Below are 17,545 nucleotides of genomic sequence, written 5' to 3' on the forward strand. Positions count from 1 at the left end.
CCATCGGTGCCCGGCCTCTGTCCCACCAGTGGGCTTGCACTGAAGCGTGGGCTACCCACGTAGAAAGAGAAGGGACCTTCTAGGGTGGCCGCCCCTCGTTCCAGGAGGCTCTCAGGGACAGCCGGGGGGCTCTAGGCAGAGGGTCTGAGTTCAGGGTGTGAGGTGGAGGAACTGTGACAACATCCTACACGTGTTGGGCGCAGGCCCCTATGTTAATCCTCACCACAGCCCTGTGAGGTGGGCACCCGCCCCATTTTGGGCAGGAGAAAAGAGAGCTTCAGATCAGAAAGGGGAGGTGCCCGGGTCCCACAGCTGGAGCTAGGATCAGAACTCGCCTGGTGTGACACACTCCGGGAGAGGGTGTGAGTCTGGGCATGTTTCTTGGGGTGAATCTGTGGCTGTGGGAGCCAGCCCTGTGGCCAAATGGTTAAGTTCCCACGCTCCGCTTCGGCAGGCCAGGGTTTCACCGGTTTGGATCCTGGGCGCAGACATGGCACCGCTCATCAGGCCACGCTGAGACGGCGTCCCACATGCCACAACTAGAAGGACCCACAACTAAAAATACACAACTATGTACCAGAGGGCTTAGGGGAGAAGAAGGGAAAAAAAAAGATTGACAACACATGTTAGCTCAGGTGCCAATCTTTAAAAAAATAATAAAATAAAATAATAAAAAAAATAATAATAAAAAAAAATTGTGGCTGCAAGCCAGGTCTCTTGGGGTGTGTGCTTCTGTGAATGCTTGGGGGGGTGCACCTGGGTATAAGGATGTGTGTCTGGAGGAGACTGTAGGTATCGCTGCAGGTGTCCAGCTGACCTGGGGGTTGATGGGCAGGGCAGATCCTGTAGACACCCCCTTTCCCGTGCTCTCACCCACTGGAACCCCCCCAGGCTGGCCACTCCCTTCCCTCTTGGCCCCCTGCAGGCAGAGGGCACCCCAGGGAACTGGGACTGCCCTTGTGGGGCTCTTCCTGAGTGGTTACTACTCTAGTAGGGGCCGGGAGAGGTGAGAAAGGGACCCGCGGATGTACAGGGACCCCTGCCTGAGAGCGCCTGTCTGGGAGAGCCTGCCCTGGGGCAGAGAGCTCGTGGCTGGGACAGGCAGCCGCGGGGCTGGGAGTGCCTGAGAGCTCAGGACTCCATCCAAGGGCAGGGCTCTCCGCTGGCTGTGTGCCCCAGCCCTCTCCTGGCCACTCCACCCCCAAGGGCGGGCCCTAGTACCAGTCTGTGCACCCTCCAGCTGTCCCCGCCCTTCCCCTCCTCTCCCCCTCTCTCCCCATTCTCTCTCTCTTCCATTACGGGACTTTCTCTATCTCTGCGTCCCCGTCCCCATCTCTGTCTTCTCTTTACCACAACAGCCCTATGTCTGTGACCCTCTTAGACCCTCCCTGACCATTGGTACCTAGTCCTCTGTTCCCCGTAGTCTGTGTCTCTGAAGATCCCTGTCTGTCCCTCTGGCTGGCTCTCCCTGGCCCGCCCAGCGCCCTGCCTCTTGCGGGTCGGATGTCACCCACCCGCTGTACCGCGGGTCCTGGGATGGGTTGAGTGTTTTGGTGGGAGGTGCGGGGCGGGTCCCCGGCACAAATAGCCTGCCCTCCCCCCGTCCCCCGCCCCCCGCGCCGCCCCCGCCAGGCACTGGGCATGCCCCTGGCGCTTCTATATAAAGTGGCACCGCCTTAGTCCCGAGCCGTGCCACCGCCGCCGCCCTGCCCTGGCCCGTCCGCCGCCCGCGAGCCCCACCGAGCAGCTGCCGCCCGCCAGGTACCCCGGCTCCTGCCCGCGCCCCGGGGAGAGCCAGGGAGGGGGGCTGCGGGGGCAGGGGCCGCGGGGACGGGGACCTTGAGCGCCCGCGCCCCCCAGCAGGACCCGCGACGCTACCCGCCCCCTGCCAAGCGCGCGAGGACCCGACGCGCCCCCCCAACCCCACCTCCGTTGGAACGGCCGGCCGAGGCCGAGTGCCGGCACCCCGGGGCTGCCCAGTACAACCCGGGATGTGTGAGCTCGGGGTGCAGGAGCCATGGGGTCCAGCGGACAGGAATTCCTCTGGCTCCTTGGGCTGGGGGTGGGGCAGCTTTGAACACCTCCTGGCAGGGACAGGACAGAGGCGCCAAGGCGGCCACCTCTTGGCCTCAAGAGTCTTAGGGGCTGGGCAGTGGGGTAGAGACCTGGCGGCCCTGACTCTCTGCTTTGTCTCTGTCCCTCTGTCTCTGTCATCAGTCTCTCAGCCTCTCCACCTGTAAGATGGTGAGTCTCCTCTGGTCTCTCCCCACAAAGGCCCAAGCCCCTGGGCAGAGGGAGGGCCCAGGGGCAGCCTCTGGCACCCAGAAGCCTACCCCTGGGGGATACCCTGTGCAGAAGCTCAGACCCCTGACCAGCTGCACACACGCCCCTGACTCCCCACTCTAGACAGGCAGCTATTGTGTGCCACACACTCCACCTCTCCCCCCTCAGCCCTGGGAGGTGGGCGCTGCTGGACCCCTTGGCATTCATTCATTCTGTAACACTTATTGAGCACTTGCTGTGTGCCCGGCACTATTCTGGGTTTGGGGACATGGCAGTTAGCCCACAGTCTGGGCTCTCAGGGAACTCACCTCCTAAGAGAAGGCACCCAGGCTCAGAGTTTGGCACCGCTGATCCAGGATTCCAGCCCAGGTCCGAGGCCCAGACTCTGCCCTCCTGGCCACTGCACACTGTCTCCCCATGACGGAGGTGATTCTCGTGGTCCTAGCCTCATCAGCATCCCAGGGTGGGAGAGGACAGGTGCCAGGCACCCACAAGGCCCAAGGAAGCCTCACGACTTACCCAAGGTGGCCCAGCCTGTCCCCTGGAGGACAGGCCCACCTGTGTCCCCATGTGTCTTCACCCTGAGCCTCTGAGCAGCCCCATGCGGGAGTAAGCCAGTTTGAGAGGGGCAGGGGTGTAAGATTTCATCCCAAGAAAGCATTTCCCTGACTCAGAACACGTGAAAAGAAGGTGGCCTCCACCATTTGCCTACCAATGCCTGGCACAGGGCTGGGTGCACAGTAGGTCCTCAGGGCCTACTTGGAGATGGCAATGGAAAAGATTCACCTACACATTCAGACCTCAGCAGAGCTCCATGAGGTTAGATGGGTTACCGAGGCCAGAGAGAAGTGAGCGGCCCGAGAAGGAGTGCTTGGTTCATTTATTCTTCAGTCCACAGCCATTTATTGACCAGCTACAGGGGGCAGGCACTGTTTCAGGTGCCCAGGCTGCCTCGATGAACAAAACTCACAAACACCTCTGCCCCTGTGAACCAAGCTCAGGCAGACCCGGGCGTGGGATGGGGGGCAGTGGTCCAGCCAGCAGCTCGTTGCCTTCTGCCCCCACCCCCCAGGGCACTGCACACCCAGTTTACAAAGCACTCCCAACTACATGTTCCTGGTAACGGGCCTTCATCCCCCAACCCAACCCCATCCTCTCCTGGTTCCTGAGACAGTACTGCCCCGAACATAACCCAAAGTTAGGCGAATGGGGGGCTTACACCCGTGGGTGACTTAATGTGCTCCTTGCCCACCCTGCCCGAGACCCACCACTTCTGCCCCCTCAGATCCACCTGGATCCACTGAGTCCCGAGTGGGACTGCCCCCTGGGCTCCAAGGACCTGGAGGAAGAGGAGTGCCCTTGGGGAGGGGGCTCTGGCCTGCCGCCCCCAGGCTGCTTCCCTGGCTCCTGGCGCCACGACGTGGGCCTGGACTGCAAGGGCTCCCCCGAGGGGGCGGAGGCCCAGGCCGGGACTGTGTACTACTATAGCCTTCTGCAGAGCTGTCTGCAGCAAGCTGGCCTTCCGGAGACCCAGGACCGCAGCCAGGTGCCCCGCACAGGTGCCCGAGGGCTCCACGGAGGGTGGCCTTCCTGGGGGGGAGGAGGGTGCTTCCCACCCCTGTCAAGGTTCACCTGAAGCCAGGGAGGCAAGGCCAGTCAGCCTCCCGCGGGCAGGCACCATTTCCGAGGGCATCTGGCACCAGTGGAAACCGAGGCTTTCCTCCTGCCCCCGGGAGATCCAGCCCAGGGATTTGCAATCCATGTTCTGTGGAGCCAAAGCTTCTCTAGAAGTGTCTTGGGAGCTGCTTAGAGGCAGCTGGCAGTTGAGACCGAAGACTCCGCCCCTGCTAACCTGTCTTTATATCAGGGGGCCACAAAAGATTTCATGTGCACAGAGGTTTCATAGCTAGAATACCTGAAAATCATAGACTTGGCCCCACTGTACAGATGGGGAAACTGAGGCCCACAGACTCCTCCGCCCACTGCACAGGGCAGAAAGCGGCAGAGCTCAGGCTAGAACCCAGGTCTCCGGTCACCCCGCCTCCAGTGCCTTCCGGACCAGCTGTAGAGAGAAGGGAGCCAGCCTCACAGGGCGGGGATGGGCAGGCAGTTTCCTCTTCCCTCCCCAGCGCCCTCTCCATCCCGTTAGGGAACATACTGGGAATGACCTGGGGGCCCAAGGCTGAGGGCAGGGCTGTGGGGGTGGGGAAAGGTGGACAGAAAGACAGCCAGAGGACCCCCTGGTGAGCTTGGTAATGTTCTCTTCCCCCCAGGCTGCCCCGGGGCCGAGGTGACCTTGTGCATTCTCGGATCCCCCAGCACCTTCCTGTCCGTGCTGCTGGAGGGTGGGGTCCAGAGCCCGGGTGAGTGTGTGCCCAAGTTCCCCACCCCCTCCTACAGAAAGGGCAACCCTGCCCTGGCCCGGCCACATCCCAAAATACCCGGCAACTCTGGCAACTGCCTGCATTCCAGCGGACCAGCTGCCATGCTCTGAGTGGGGGTGGGTTCTGGGAGCAGCTGCCCCCTGCTACCCAGGGGCCCAGGCTGGAGTTGGAGGGCATAGGGGCATTAAGCCTTCCCTGGCCAGCAACGCTCCTCCCTCTGCCCACAGGAAACATGCTCCTTTGCCTGTCCCCTGCTTGGCTGACGAAGGTGCCAGCACCCGGGCAGCCGGGTGAGGCGGCCCTGCTGGTCTCCAAGGCCGTGAGCTTCCACCCGGGGGGCCTGACATTCCTGGACGACTTTGTTCCCCCGCGCCGTGCCACCTACTTCTTGGCGGGCCTGGGGCTGGGGTCCTGCTGGGGTCGAGAGGCAGCAGAGCTTGCTCGCGACCTGACCTGCCCCACAGGAGCCTCTGCTGAGCTGGCCCGGCTGCTGGAGGACCGGCTGCTGACGAGGCGATTGCTGGCCCAGCAGGGTGGTGTGGTCGTGCCAGCTACACTGGCTTTTACCTACAAGCCACCGGTACTGCTGCGTGGAGGGGATGCCAGCCAGGGACTACGGCTGGTGGAGCTGAGTGGCAAAGAGGGCCAGGAGACGCTGGTGAAGGAGGAAGTGGGGGCCTTTCTCCTCTCCGAGGCCCTGGGTGATGCTCTGCAGGTAACAGGCTCCTGCCCCAGAGGGCTGTGCAGATGCCAGCGGGATGGGACCCATGGATGTGTACCAAGTTCTGCTGGGAAGTTGTCCCCAACTTTGAGCCCTGTGGCTGCCCCCTCCCTCTGTGGCAATCCCCTGCCTTCTTACCTCAGTTTACTCATTGGCTCCTATGGTATGAGCACCCCACCCCGCAGGTACATGGGGTGGTGAGGAGGCCCCCTTCCCCTCCCTGTTGCAGGTGGCTGTGAAGCTCAGCGGCTGGCGCTGGCGGGGGCGGCAGGCGTTGCGTCTGTACCCACGAGCAGAGCTGGGTACAGTGGTAGACACGGTGCTGGCGTTACTGGAGAAACTGGAGGAGGAGGAGAGTGTGCTGGTGGAGGCTGTGTGCCCACCTGCCCGGCTACCCTTCCCAGGTGAGAGCCACCTGGGCCAGCCAGTGATGGGAGCTCAGCTCGGCCTCCTGGCTGCTCTGTGCTGGGCTCAGGCCTCACCATCTTCCCCCAGGCAGTCCCCCACCCGGCCCTGAGCTGGCTGTGCGTATCTGTGCTGTGGTGTGTCGGACACAGGGCGACAGGCCCCTGCTGAGCAAGGTGACTGTTGCCACAACCCAGCCCAGCCCCTCTGGGCTGATGAGGGCCCCTGGGCAGAGAAAGGACAAAATTTTGGGGCGAGATCTTGGTTGTCTCTGGGAGGACTCCTGGGTCTGACACTTTTTCCCTCCACTTCAACCCTTCCTGCACCCCTCCCGCATCAGGAGCCTTGCCTGGAACCCCATGCTGGGTACTGGGGCCCAAGGTTGAATCCTCTTCCCAGGTGCTCTTGCCCATAGAAGAGGCTGACTCAGGGTCCCTGATAAACCTCCAGTGCCTGGAGCCCCAGCCTCCAAACTGGGGAGCTCAGGGAGGCTTGGGGACCCTCCTGGGTACACAACTCTGGGCCAAGCTGAGAGGGAGACTCGCCCCTGCCCTCAGGGAGCTCTAGGGCTGGGCACACCAGGGAGGCACAGCCCTCCTGGGCTGCAGCAGCTAGGAGCAAGCATGCTTGGAGCCCTCCCTCCCGAAGCAGAGACCCTAGCTGGGGTCTAGGCATCAGATGGACAGTGGCAGGGGAAGGTGCTTCGTGCAGCGTAAGTCACATTGGAAGACGGGGCTTCTCGAATGTCCAGTGAGGGGTCTGGCCCGGATCTTGGCACGAGGGAGGCCGGTAGTCCTCGGGGAACTCCTCCTGGGCCAGCCCCCTGAGACTCCCCTTGCCCAGGTGGTGTGCGGCGTGGGCCGTGGGGACCGGCCTCTGCGGCACCAGAGCTCCTTGCCGCTGACGCTGGAGGTGGCGCTGGCCCAGTGCGGCCTGGGCGAGGCGGCGCAGGTGGCGGTCGTGCGGCGGCGCGTCAAGGCGGCGGCCGAGGCCGCGCTGGCCGCCGTGCTGGCCCTGGAGACCGGCCTGAGCGCCGAGCAGCGCGGCGGGCGCCGGGCCCGCACTGACTTCCTCGGTGAGTGCGTGCGGCCCGGGCTGGGGGCCGGGGCCGGCGGGGGAGGCGAGGCCCGAGGGCGGCCCGCGCTGACCCCGCGCCCCGCGCCCGGCCCAGGCGTGGACTTCGCGCTGACGGTGGCCGGGGGCGCGCTGACCCCCGTGGCCCTGGAGCTGAACGGCTGCCTGTGTCTGGAGGCGTGCGGCGCCCTCGAGGGGCTGTGGGCCGCGCCGCGCCGGGGGCCGGCGGCCGAGGCGGCGGCGTCCGCGCCGCTCGTGGAGACGATGCTGCGGCGCTCGGCGCGCTGCCTCATGGAGGGCAGGCAGCTGCTGCTGATCGGCGCGGGCGGCGTCAGCAAGAAGTTCGTGTGGGAGGCGGCGCGCGACTACGGGCTCAAGGTGGGCGGGGCGCGAGAGCGCGGGCGGAGTGGTGGAGGCGGGGCTGGGGCGGGGCGGGGGCGGAACCCGGGCGCAGGGGTGCTGTGGGCTTTGGGGCGGGGCCAGCACCTCTAGGGGCGGGGTCTGCGCGGGGCTGTCCGGCTGGGGCGTGGAGCCCAGGTGTAGAGGCGGGCCCGCCTCGCGGCCCAGGTTCGGCGTCTCAACTTTTGGCCCCTAGCCGAATTCTGTCCCCGCCAGGTTTAAGAGGCCCCTCGGGGAGAGCACACAGCCCTCCAGGAAGAGAGAAGCCCAGGGTAGTTGGGCTGGAGGGGCGGGGGCGGCATTCAGCGCTAGTGCCAGAACCGGGGCCTTGAATGCCAGCTAAGGCGCCTGGCTCTAGCCTGCAGAGAACAGGCCCCTCGAGGTTGAGTTCCTGAGGACAGAAGGAGGGTGGTCGGGTGCAGCTTACAGATCTCGAATCAGGTTCACAACAGTAGGCTCACGTTACAGAATCTGGAGCTGTGCAGGCAGGTTAGACCTTATTCCCTCTGAACAGATAGGAAGATGGAGGCCAAAGGTCTAGGCTCTTCCTGGCCCCTGTCTACCACGGTGACCTCCTCTCCCCTCTCCCACAGTACAGCACCCGCTTTGGGTACCTTCTCCAGCCGTTCCTAAGCTTCTTCGCTCCCTGCCTTGTGCATTACGTCCTCCACCTGGACTGGCTCTCTGCTCCTCTTGCTGCCAAGTGCTAGAGTGCTGACAGCCACCCCCTCCTCCCTTTTCAGGGGTGGCCTCTGCCCTGGGTACCAGCTGCTTTGTGTCTGTGCTCCCCCAGCGGGCAGTGGGCTTGGGGGGCGTGAGGCCCCACCAGAATCCTCTGTGGGCACCTCCCAGTGTTGGAACATATCGTGTGAATGATGACCAAGACTGTGATGCCCAAAGACACCAGGCCACCTGTCGAGAGCCCCAAGCCTGGTGTTTCCCACCCCCCCACCCCCCGCCCTTTCTCTCTTGCAGCCACCTTTCCTCTAGCTGACTCTTATTCAGCTCCCAGCTTAAGCTGGGATGCCTTCCCTCCCCTCCAGGCTGGGTTCGGTGTCCCACCTCTCCACCTTCCATTTATTCGACCACCAACAAATATTTTACGAGCACTTAGTGTTGGTGAACCTGTCTCCCTTGAGGGCCAGGACCACGTTCTAGGCCTCGTCTCTCTCTCTAGTGCCCAGCGTGGGCTGATCTAGGTGTGTTGCCCTCCTGTGGTTTCTGCAGCTGCACCTGGTAGAGTCGGACCCTAACCACTTTGCATCCCAGCTGGTGCAGACCTTCATCCACTTTGACGTGACAGAGCACCGGAGGGATGAGGAGAATGCACGGTTGCTGGCGGAGCTGGTGCGGGCACGTGGCCTGCAGCTAGATGGCTGCTTCTCCTACTGGGATGATTGCCTGGTGCTCACAGCCTTGCTCTGCCAGGAGTTGGGTCTGCCCTGCAACCCCCCGGCTGCCATGCGCTTGGCCAAGCAGAAGAGCCGCACCCAGCTGCACCTGTTGCGTCGCCACGGCCCACCCTGGCCTGCACCCTCCCTCCATGCTGTGCCTTGCTGCCCGCTGGAGAGTGAGGCCGACGTGGAGCGGGCCATCCGCCAGGTTCCCCTGCCGGGTGTCATGAAGCTGGAGTTTGGGGCAGGCGCGGTGGGCGTGCGGTTGGTGGAGGACGCACCGCAGTGCCACGAGCACTTTTCCCGGATCGCTCGCGACCTGCAGGGCGAGGCCGACCACCCTGGCATTGGGCTGGGCTGGGGCAATGCCATGCTGCTGATGGAGTTCGTTGAGGGCACTGAGCACGATGTGGACCTGGTGTTGTTTGGTGGGCGACTGCTGGCTGCCTTTGTCTCCGACAATGGCCCCACGCGGCTGCCTGGCTTCACTGAGACGGCAGCCTGCATGCCCACCGGGCTGGCACCGGAGCAGGAGGCACAGCTGGTGCAAGCAGCCTTCCGCTGTTGCCTGGGCTGCGGGCTGCTGGATGGGGTCTTCAACGTGGAGCTCAAGCTGACCAGGGCTGGGCCAAGGCTCATTGAGATCAACCCGCGCATGGGCGGCTTCTACCTGCGAGACTGGATCCTGGAGCTCTATGGTGTGGACCTGTTCCTGGCGGCTGCTATGGTGGCCTGTGGCCTGCGGCCCGCCTTGCCCACCCACCCACGTGCCCGTGGCCACCTGGTGGGTGTCATGTGTCTGGTGTCCCAGCACCTGCAGGCGCTGAGTTCCACTGCCAGCCGAGAGACCCTGCAGGGTCTTCATGACCGGGGCCTGCTGCGCTTCAATCAGCTGGAGGAGGCCCTGGTGCCCGGCGAGTACGAGGAGCCCTACTGCAGCGTGGCCTGTGCTGGGCCCAGCCCCGCTGAGGCCCGCCTCCGCCTGCTGGGCCTCTGCCAGGGCCTGGGCATCGACGGGCCTCAGTATCCTGTTGCCCACTTCCTGTCCCACTTCAAATAGCGCTGGGGCCAGGGGGCAGGGCCGAAGTGCTGGTGGGGCACTGTGCTGCCCTCTGCTCCCGGGTGCTCTCCCTGCCTCTCTTCCCATAGCCCTGCCCCAACCCTGGCCGGGCCCACTCCAAGGCCTCAGGGCTGTTCCAGAGTGGCAGGGCCATTTTGACACCAAGGACCCCTGGGCTTGAGGGCCACAGAAGAAAGTATCTGGGGGGGGGGGCTGCTGGGCCCTCTTGCCCTCCCAAAGGCCCCAGTCCAGCCCACAGCTGCCAGGGTGGTCTAGCCATGCCAGGACTCTAGCCATGAAGGAGCAACAACAGCTGCCCATACACACACATGCGCACCCAGGGAGGTGGAGTGGGCCCAAACCCACCCCAACCTCCCCACCCCTCCAGCGCTCTCTCTTCCTGCCATCTAGAAGAGGAGAGAACTGGCTGGCTCCTGGCTTTAGACAAATCCCAAGAAAACCTGAGACTAAGCCCCTGTCCTCTTACTCTCACCCCCCCATTTAACAAATTCCAGTCTAGTTCTTGAGCCTGCTGACACCTTTTGGCAGTGCCTACCTGCCTCATTTGGCCTGAGCAGTGGAAGCCGGTGACCTGGGGTCAGGCGTAGTCATCTCCCCTCCAGGTAGACACTATGGCCCCTTCTACAGAGGAGGAAACAGGCTCAAAGCGGAAACACCATTGCCTCGAGGTCTTACCACTGTGGGTGGAGGGTCGAGGGACAAGCTGCAAGGGCCAGCTTTCTGCTTTTATTGAGTCTTACATGCCCACTCAGCTTCTAGGACCCGCTCACCTCCCTGCCCTCCTTCCTTCATATGTGGCCCGGAGACATGTGAACACCCCCTTCCCCTGCATCTTGCATCTTCTCCAAGCTTCAGTGTTTTGGGCTCTGGCACACCTAACTAGCATTGGCAGAGGAGAGTGTACTCTCCCTTCCCGATTCAGGGAGGCTGCTTGAAGAACTCCCGCCGCTTCACAGCACAGGAGCTGTGGACAGCTCCACAAGCATCCCTCATACAATAAAGGCTTATGGACTAGTGAAATGTCTGGAGTCTGGCACAGATTCTTGTGGCTTAGACAACATCTCTCAGGCTCAGCTAGGTGGAGTGTGAGGAAGGGAGGAGGGAGAGGTGGCTAGGGGACTCCTGTAGCATCTGGAGCTAAGGATAAACCGCCACAATGGCCAGATCTTTGGGCTGACCTTTAATGGGGGCCTGCCAAGGGCACTCACACCATCACCCCAAACTGAGGGTCTCCTGAGGGTGGAATTACAACCAGAGGGCCACGTCCAACCAGATAACCCTCCCCTCCCCAGCCTGGAGACCCCCTGAGTTCTGTCCATCTGAGTTCATATCTAGCCTCCACTGTCCAACTGGAATCACCTCCAGACAGCCTCCGGCAATCAGGACTCATCCAAGGCCCGGTCTGGCCCAAATTCACCCCCACAGAGCCCCATCCAACAAGAACCCATGCCCAAATCTAAAGTCACAGTCAGGTTTGGGGTGTTCCTTCATTCATTCTTTCAATGGAGTTTTATTAAGTGCCTGTTCTGTACCAGGTAGCCGAATTACTAAATGTGCTTAAACCGGCAACGGAGAAAACGCAGCACAAGCCCATATTTACGGATGGATCAATGAGATCCAAACCCTTTGTGGCGGGAGCCTGGCAACATCCAGTTTACCCTGTCATCCAGTAAACGCTCTGACCTGCAGGGTCCTCGAGGCTGGAGGCACCTTAGGGAGACCCTGATGCAGCCGCCTCTCTTTCAGCGGCGAACAGAAAGGAGACGCAAGCTGCCTCTCGTCACCCAGCCAGCCTGGCAGCGCAAGGCTCCACTAGGAATTACATTTACGCTCACACCTGCATGCGCTTCTCTGCCCCATCCAAATTCAAACTATCCCCAGAGCCAAGGTAGGCGCCTTCCAGGCCAACCTCTGTCCGGTGCCGCCCCTGGGGAGCTGTCCTGGGAAGACAGGGTCCCGGGAAGAGGGTTCCGCAGGCTTTGGCATCCCCACACTCTGAAACTACAATTCCCGCGAGGCCCTGCGGCGGACGCCATCTTTTCTCCCCGGCAGGCTAAGCAACCTGCTCGTGGGGCGTGGTGGGGGGGCGGGGATCGGGCGGCGGGGGAGTGGGGGAGAAAGCCTTTTGCGTCATCTGGCGCGCGGGGCCGCAGTCGCGGAATGACAACGTACAGGGTCCGGCTCCGGGCTGTCAGTCAGAGCGCGGCCCGGTGCGGGCCGAGGGGCCCGCGGGGCCAGCGCCGCCATGGCGGCCGTGTTTGACCTGGACCTGGAGACAGAGGAAGGCAGCGAGGGCGAGGGCGAGCCAGAGTTCAGCCCCGCGGTGAGTGGTCCACCCGGGCGCGGCTCGATCCCGGAGCCGATCCCATCGCCCAAACGATGGGATCCCCCCGCCTCCCCCCACCCAGAGTAGGCTCCGCTCCTGCAGACCGCGATCTTTCCCAGATCCTGGTCCTATTAAGCTCTGACCCTACCCTACCCCGACCTGTCTTCCAGGATCCCAACCCTTCCCCTGATTCTCCCTTTACTGCCCTCCGCCTCTCCTCCCCAGTCTCGGTCCATCACCTGACAGCTCCGGTGCCTGACCCTCTCCTCTCCTGGACCAAGCAGTCTAGCTTAGGGGGGAGGGATCCTGGCACCTCTCTTGGCTCTTACCCCTCGGTTTCTCACAGGACGTGTGTCCCCTTGCCGAGTTGAGGGCGGCTGGCCTGGAGTGAGTGAGGGTCGTGTTGGGAGAGGAGGGGATGGGCTGGGGAAGGGGACCCGGGCCTTGCCCCCAATAACTTCTTGTGTCCATAGGCCTGTAGGACACTATGAGGAGGTGGAGCTGACTGAGACCAGTGTGAACCTGGGCCCTGAGCGCATTGGGCCCCACTGCTTTGAGCTGCTGCGTGTGCTGGGCAAGGGGGGCTATGGCAAGGTACTGGCTCTCTCTCCTTCCTCACTGGCCTGCAGCCTCAGTCTTGCTGCAGCAAAGGGTTCTCAGAACAAATTAGATTGTAAGTCAGTAGAGCCTCTGATAGACATCAGACTAGACACATAAAGGAGGGAGGGGCAAATCCTCTCAGAGTCAGACCTGAAATCTTTACTGCCCCGCCCTTGGGTGGGCCTAGGCCTCCTGGTCCCAATGCCAGAGCTGCAGGGTGGGGCTTTTTGACGATAGAAGGTGGAGAGGGAAGTTGATCCTGTCTCCCCTGCCCCACAGGTGTTCCAGGTGCGAAAGGTGCAGGGCACCAACTCGGGCAAAATATATGCCATGAAAGTCCTGAGGAAGGTGAGTCATTCATTCAACCAACAAATCCTTACTGAGTGGCTGCCATTCTCAATGCCCTTCGCCAGGCTTTGGGAAGACGGCAGGGAACCTGACGGAGGAGACGGTCCCCGTCTTTGCATTCACTGGTTTATCGTCAATTGTGATTATATTGTTTTGCAGTAATTCTCAACCATGGGCAGTTTTGCCTCTCAGGGGACATTTGGCAATGTCTGCATACGTTTTTGAGTCACGACTAGAGAGGGGTGGTGCTGGCATCCAGTGGGTCGAGGCCAGGGATGCTGCTAAATATCCTCCGGTGCACAGGGCAGTTCCCTACAACAGAGAATTATCTACCTGAAATGCCGTTAGTGCCGAGGTTGAGGAACACTGTGCTGGAGGATAAAGCAGGATGATTGCTGCTTGCAGGCAGCAGAGTTATGGAGAAATATGGAGGGACAGGGGCTGGCAGAAGAGTAATGGCTGGAGGGACTGAAGGCGCCCTGGGTGCTCAACTTCTGACCGATCCCTGTCTCTCCAGGCCAAAATTGTGCGCAACGCCAAGGACACGGCACACACGCGGGCTGAGCGGAACATTCTAGAGTCAGTGAAGCACCCCTTCATTGTGGAATTGGCCTATGCCTTCCAGACTGGTGGCAAACTCTACCTCATCCTTGAGTGCCTCAGTGGTATGAGTGCAGGCCCAGCAGGGGTGTGGGCAGGGCCCGGGAACCAGCACAGGGAGCCCTGGAAGTCTGGGGGAAGCCCGGGGAGACGGGGTGTGTAGAATGGCCAGGGGGCCCCCACACCCGTCCATCCATCCATCTGTTCGTCCCTTCATTCATTCATTCATTCATTCATTCAGCAAACATCTGTCCAGCACCTATTGTGTCCCTCACCTGTGTTGGGGGTGGATGGGAGCATTGGGAGTTTGTATACAAGTCCAGAGGGTTGTTTTGTCCATTGCCACTACTCCTTCATGTCCTGTTCCTCTCTCCCGTGTGCCTGCATCCAGTCAGGTCCCAAGTCCAGTTGGTTCATTCTCTGCAGTGTCCTCAATCCTCTCCTCTTGGGGCAGGTGGGGGCGGGGGGCACACTGTTGGGGAGGCCTCCAGCTCACCCTCTTCCTAGTATCTCCTCCACTAACTCCCAGGGTCATCGCCTCAGAGTACGGATTGTCCCCAACACTCAGAATTCCATGGCTCCCTGTAACTGCCCAGAGAAAGCCTGGCCTCCTTGGCCTGGTTCCCCTGTTCGTCATGAAGCAGTCCGGGCTGCTTCCCCCAGCTGCCCTGTCTGTACCTGACGAGCGCCTGAGCTTCATTCCCTGCACTCCATCTCAGCACCCCCTTTAAGGCTTGTTCTCCCCTCACCTCGGGATTAATTTTGTCCCCCTCTCTCTCCTCTGTGAGATGTCTTGGCTTAAGCTCTCGGAGCTGCTGCCTCCATCTGGTGTGTTAGAGCAGCCACGTGCATGTCTGTCTCCCCAGTAGACTGAGCGTCCCGAGGGCGATGGCTGGGTCTCTTCATCTCTGTGTCCCCAGCTTCGCCTAGCACAGGGCCGGGCACCGAGTAGGCGTCGGTAGATGTTTGCTGATTGAATTGAATCCCCACGGCAGCTCTGTGAGGCAGGTAGGGCGGGAATGACGAGCCCCACTCTCCCCGAGAAGAAACCAAGACTCAGAGAACAAAGGAGCTTGGGCCCGGCACACAGCTGCTGACGTGTTTGTGTCGCAGGCGGTGAGCTCTTCACACATCTGGAACGAGAGGGCATCTTCCTGGAAGACACGGCCTGGTAGGTGTTCCTTCCTGCCTCTCTCCTGAGGGGCTCCCGGGATCCCTCCCCCAAAGGCCTGGCTCCACCCCTGTCCTTGCTGTCACTCTGTCCTGTCCTTGCAGTTTCTACCTGGCAGAGATCACGCTGGCCCTGGGCCATCTCCACTCCCAAGGCATCATCTACCGGGACCTCAAGCCGGAGAACATCATGCTTAACAGCCAGGGTGCGCATGTGTCGGTCAGAATCTGTGGGGAGGGATGGGGAGCCCCGTGGCACCCTTCCAACCCCCTCCAACATTCTTCCTCAGGCCACATCAAATTGACGGACTTCGGACTCTGCAAGGAGTCGATTCATGAGGGCGCCGTCACCCACACCTTCTGTGGCACCATTGAGTACATGTAAGTGGCAGCTGGCTGGGCCCAGGGGTCAGGAGGACAGCCAGGAAGGGCCTGGCTTGACTGACAGTTCCACCTGGCCCCCAGGGCCCCTGAGATTCTGGTGCGCAGTGGTCACAACCGGGCGGTGGACTGGTGGAGCCTGGGGGCCCTGATGTACGACATGCTCACTGGATCGGCAAGTCCAGCTTCCTTGGGAGGATGGGAGTGAGGGTGGGAGGGGGGCCCCCTCCCGGGGCAGGGGCAAGGCCCACCCACTGGGAGGCCCACAAGGGTCCTCTCATCCTCTGCCCTCTCTAGCCACCCTTCACCGCGGAGAACCGAAAGAAAACCATGGACAAGATCATCAAAGGGAAGCTGGCACTGCCCCCCTACCTCACCCCGGATGCCCGGGACCTTGTCAAAAAGGTGGGCTCCCTCTCCCTCCTGCCCCTGGTCTGGCCCCCCCCATCGCTTCTCCCAGGCCCTGCACGGGTTCCTGAGTCTCCCTAGGCCGTGGGGATCCAGAGCCATCCCTGCCTGTGCGCTGGGCCTTTGGGATGCAGGAGCACTGGCTTTGGGGTCCAAGATGCTGAGCTTGGGCCTTAGTTCTGATGCAGACCAGCTGCTGACCCTGGACAGGTCCCTCTTCCAAGTCCTGATCAGCAAAATGTTCAGGATGAGCTCGCTGCTCTCCCATCAAAGAGGCAATCAACGGGGGTAAACATGGGGGGTAGGTGCCCCATCCAGATTTGCAGTCGGATCCCTACTAAGGTGCTCCCCGGGGCGATACTGGCGGCCGGGCACCTTTGTGAAGGCTTCCTGGAGAAGGGGCCACTGGACCAAACCTTGGAAGTCCTGAGGGCGTCAGTAGGTGGAGACTACGCTCCAGAGGCCTCCTCCCCGACACCCCATCTCACCTCTCCACACCCAGCCAGCCCCTGGGAACAGGGCGCACATGAGCAGGACCTCTCCCCAGACTCTCCCCCTCTGCCCTTGTCCTGCAGTTTCTGAAGCGGAACCCCAGCCAGCGGATCGGGGGTGGCCCAGGGGACGCTGCCGATGTGCAGGTGGGCCTGCGACCACCATGAGGGGGCAGGGGTGCAGGGGGCAGGGCCTTAGGGCAGAGGGAGCTACCAAGGGAGCCAAGGAGGGTGAAAGGTTGGCATGTTGGGGGGCACCCTACCCACAGAGGCACCCGTTCTTCCGGCACATCAATTGGGACGACCTCCTGGCCCGCCGCGTGGACCCCCCTTTCAGGCCCTGTCTGGTGAGTGGAGATCCCGTTGGCCCTGTGGCGAGTGGAGGACTCCCGTCTTGACGCCCCCTGACCCCTCCCCTCGCGGGTCTGCCCACAGCAGTCAGAGGAGGACGTGAGCCAGTTTGACACCCACTTCACGCGGCAGACGCCAGTGGACAGTCCCGACGACACGGCCCTCAGTGAGAGCGCCAATCAGGCCTTCCTGGTGAGGTCCTGGGGGCCCTGAGGGTTATGGGGACATGGGTGGGGATGGTGGCTAAAGAGACCCGGACACGGAGCATCGCCCAGCCCTGCCTCTGCCCCCCAGGGCTTCACGTATGTGGCGCCCTCCGTCCTGGACAGCATCAAGGAGGGCTTCTCCTTCCAGCCTAAGCTACGCTCCCCCAGACGCCTCAACAGCAGCCCCCGGACCCCCATCAGGTACCCCAGGGCAGAGGGGAGCGTGGAGCTGGGGGCAGGGGGCTCCGGTGGTCCTAGCTTCGGTTCTGCTGTCAACCCCAGGGCTGCCTCAGCCGAGTCTCTTAACCAGTGTTAACCTCCGTTTCCCCATCAACCATGAGGACCTCTCGTGGCAGGGGCTGCCTGGATGGGCACTTGACCTCACAGCCCGGGCACCCAGGCAGGTGGAGAAGTCGGTCCCCTGCCCTGGGGCCAGGAGGCACTGACTCCGCTTGGTTTCCCCTGCAGCCCTCTGAAGTTCTCGCCTTTTGAGGGATTCCGGCCCAGCCCCGGCCCACCAGAGCCCATGGAGCCCCCGCTACCTCCTCTCCTGCCGCCACCACCGCCACCCTCGAGCACTGCCCCCCTCCCCATCCGCCCCCCCTCAGGGACCAAGAAGTCCAAGAGGGGCCGTGGGCGCCCTGGGCGCTAGGCGGACGGGTGGGGATGAGGGCAGCTGTTGCAGCCCCTCCCTGCAGGCCGTGAGGGCAGCAGGACCCTGGGCCGGTTCCAGAGGCCTGGGGTGTGTCTAGGGGGCAGGAGTGAGTGTGATTGTCTCTGGTGGGGGTGGCTGTGCCCCTGAATCATGAACGTGAAGGGTTGCGGGCTATGGCTGCCGCTGGAAGGCCTCCCGCAGCTGAGCGTTGCCCTTGGGGAATTAAAGTACTGAATCATGGCACTGACCTGCCTCTTTTTGGGACTTC

At 62.4% G+C, this 17,545-nt stretch overlaps 2 protein-coding genes across 5 annotated transcripts; both read left to right on the forward strand.

Moving 5' to 3' along the window:
• Positions 1 to 1,631: 1,631 nt before the first annotated feature.
• CARNS1 (carnosine synthase 1) lies at positions 1,632 to 10,761 on the forward strand. 4 transcript variants are annotated; one of them, XM_044762191.2, is made up of 10 exons: positions 1,632 to 1,761; positions 2,218 to 2,244; positions 3,569 to 3,842; positions 4,557 to 4,646; positions 4,895 to 5,382; positions 5,618 to 5,792; positions 5,884 to 5,969; positions 6,637 to 6,868; positions 6,965 to 7,245; positions 8,494 to 10,761. In XM_044762191.2, exons 2-10 carry the CDS (start codon positions 2,242 to 2,244, stop codon positions 9,718 to 9,720), a joined length of 2,856 nt encoding a protein of 951 aa, XP_044618126.1. In that variant the 5' UTR covers positions 1,632 to 1,761; positions 2,218 to 2,241; the 3' UTR covers positions 9,721 to 10,761. The 4 variants fall into 4 exon arrangements, with proteins under 4 accessions (XP_044618126.1, XP_044618129.1, XP_044618128.1 ...); XM_044762194.2 differs by lacking the exon at positions 3,569 to 3,842 and having other exon boundaries at positions 1,691 to 1,761; XM_044762190.2 differs by lacking the exons at positions 1,632 to 1,761; positions 2,218 to 2,244 and adding an exon at positions 2,642 to 2,709.
• A 1,035-nt stretch (positions 10,762 to 11,796) lies between these two features.
• RPS6KB2 (ribosomal protein S6 kinase B2) lies at positions 11,797 to 17,517 on the forward strand. Its single transcript, XM_014844709.3, has 15 exons — positions 11,797 to 12,064; positions 12,414 to 12,454; positions 12,541 to 12,661; positions 12,947 to 13,015; positions 13,533 to 13,680; positions 14,729 to 14,786; positions 14,891 to 14,991; positions 15,076 to 15,166; positions 15,251 to 15,341; positions 15,464 to 15,571; positions 16,150 to 16,212; positions 16,335 to 16,412; positions 16,501 to 16,608; positions 16,711 to 16,823; positions 17,091 to 17,517. The coding sequence occupies exons 1-15, from the start codon at positions 11,987 to 11,989 to the stop codon at positions 17,272 to 17,274; spliced, it is 1,452 nt and encodes a 483-aa protein (XP_014700195.1). The 5' UTR covers positions 11,797 to 11,986; the 3' UTR covers positions 17,275 to 17,517.
• Positions 17,518 to 17,545: the final 28 nt, after the last annotated feature.

Source organism: Equus asinus, chromosome 17 (genome assembly GCF_041296235.1).
Source record: "Equus asinus isolate D_3611 breed Donkey chromosome 17, EquAss-T2T_v2, whole genome shotgun sequence".
Taxonomy (NCBI): domain Eukaryota; kingdom Metazoa; phylum Chordata; class Mammalia; order Perissodactyla; family Equidae; genus Equus; species Equus asinus.

What these genes read in the sequence shown, in the direction of transcription:
- CARNS1 (XM_044762190.2), top strand. An exon ending in GGGTGGGGTCCAGAGCCCGG is followed by an intron (nt 4,647 to 4,894) that starts GTGAGTGTGTGC and finishes CTCTGCCCACAG; the next exon opens with GAAACATGCTCCTTTGCCTG. An exon ending in CGCGCGACTACGGGCTCAAG is followed by an intron (nt 7,246 to 8,493) that starts GTGGGCGGGGCG and finishes TGGTTTCTGCAG; the next exon opens with CTGCACCTGGTAGAGTCGGA.
- RPS6KB2 (XM_014844709.3), top strand. Translation starts at nt 11,987, where the DNA reads ATGGCGGCCGTGTTTGACCTGGACCTGGAGACAGAGGAAGGCAGCGAG. An exon ending in CATCATGCTTAACAGCCAGG is followed by an intron (nt 14,992 to 15,075) that starts GTGCGCATGTGT and finishes ATTCTTCCTCAG; the next exon opens with GCCACATCAAATTGACGGAC. An exon ending in GGGACGCTGCCGATGTGCAG is followed by an intron (nt 16,213 to 16,334) that starts GTGGGCCTGCGA and finishes CCCTACCCACAG; the next exon opens with AGGCACCCGTTCTTCCGGCA.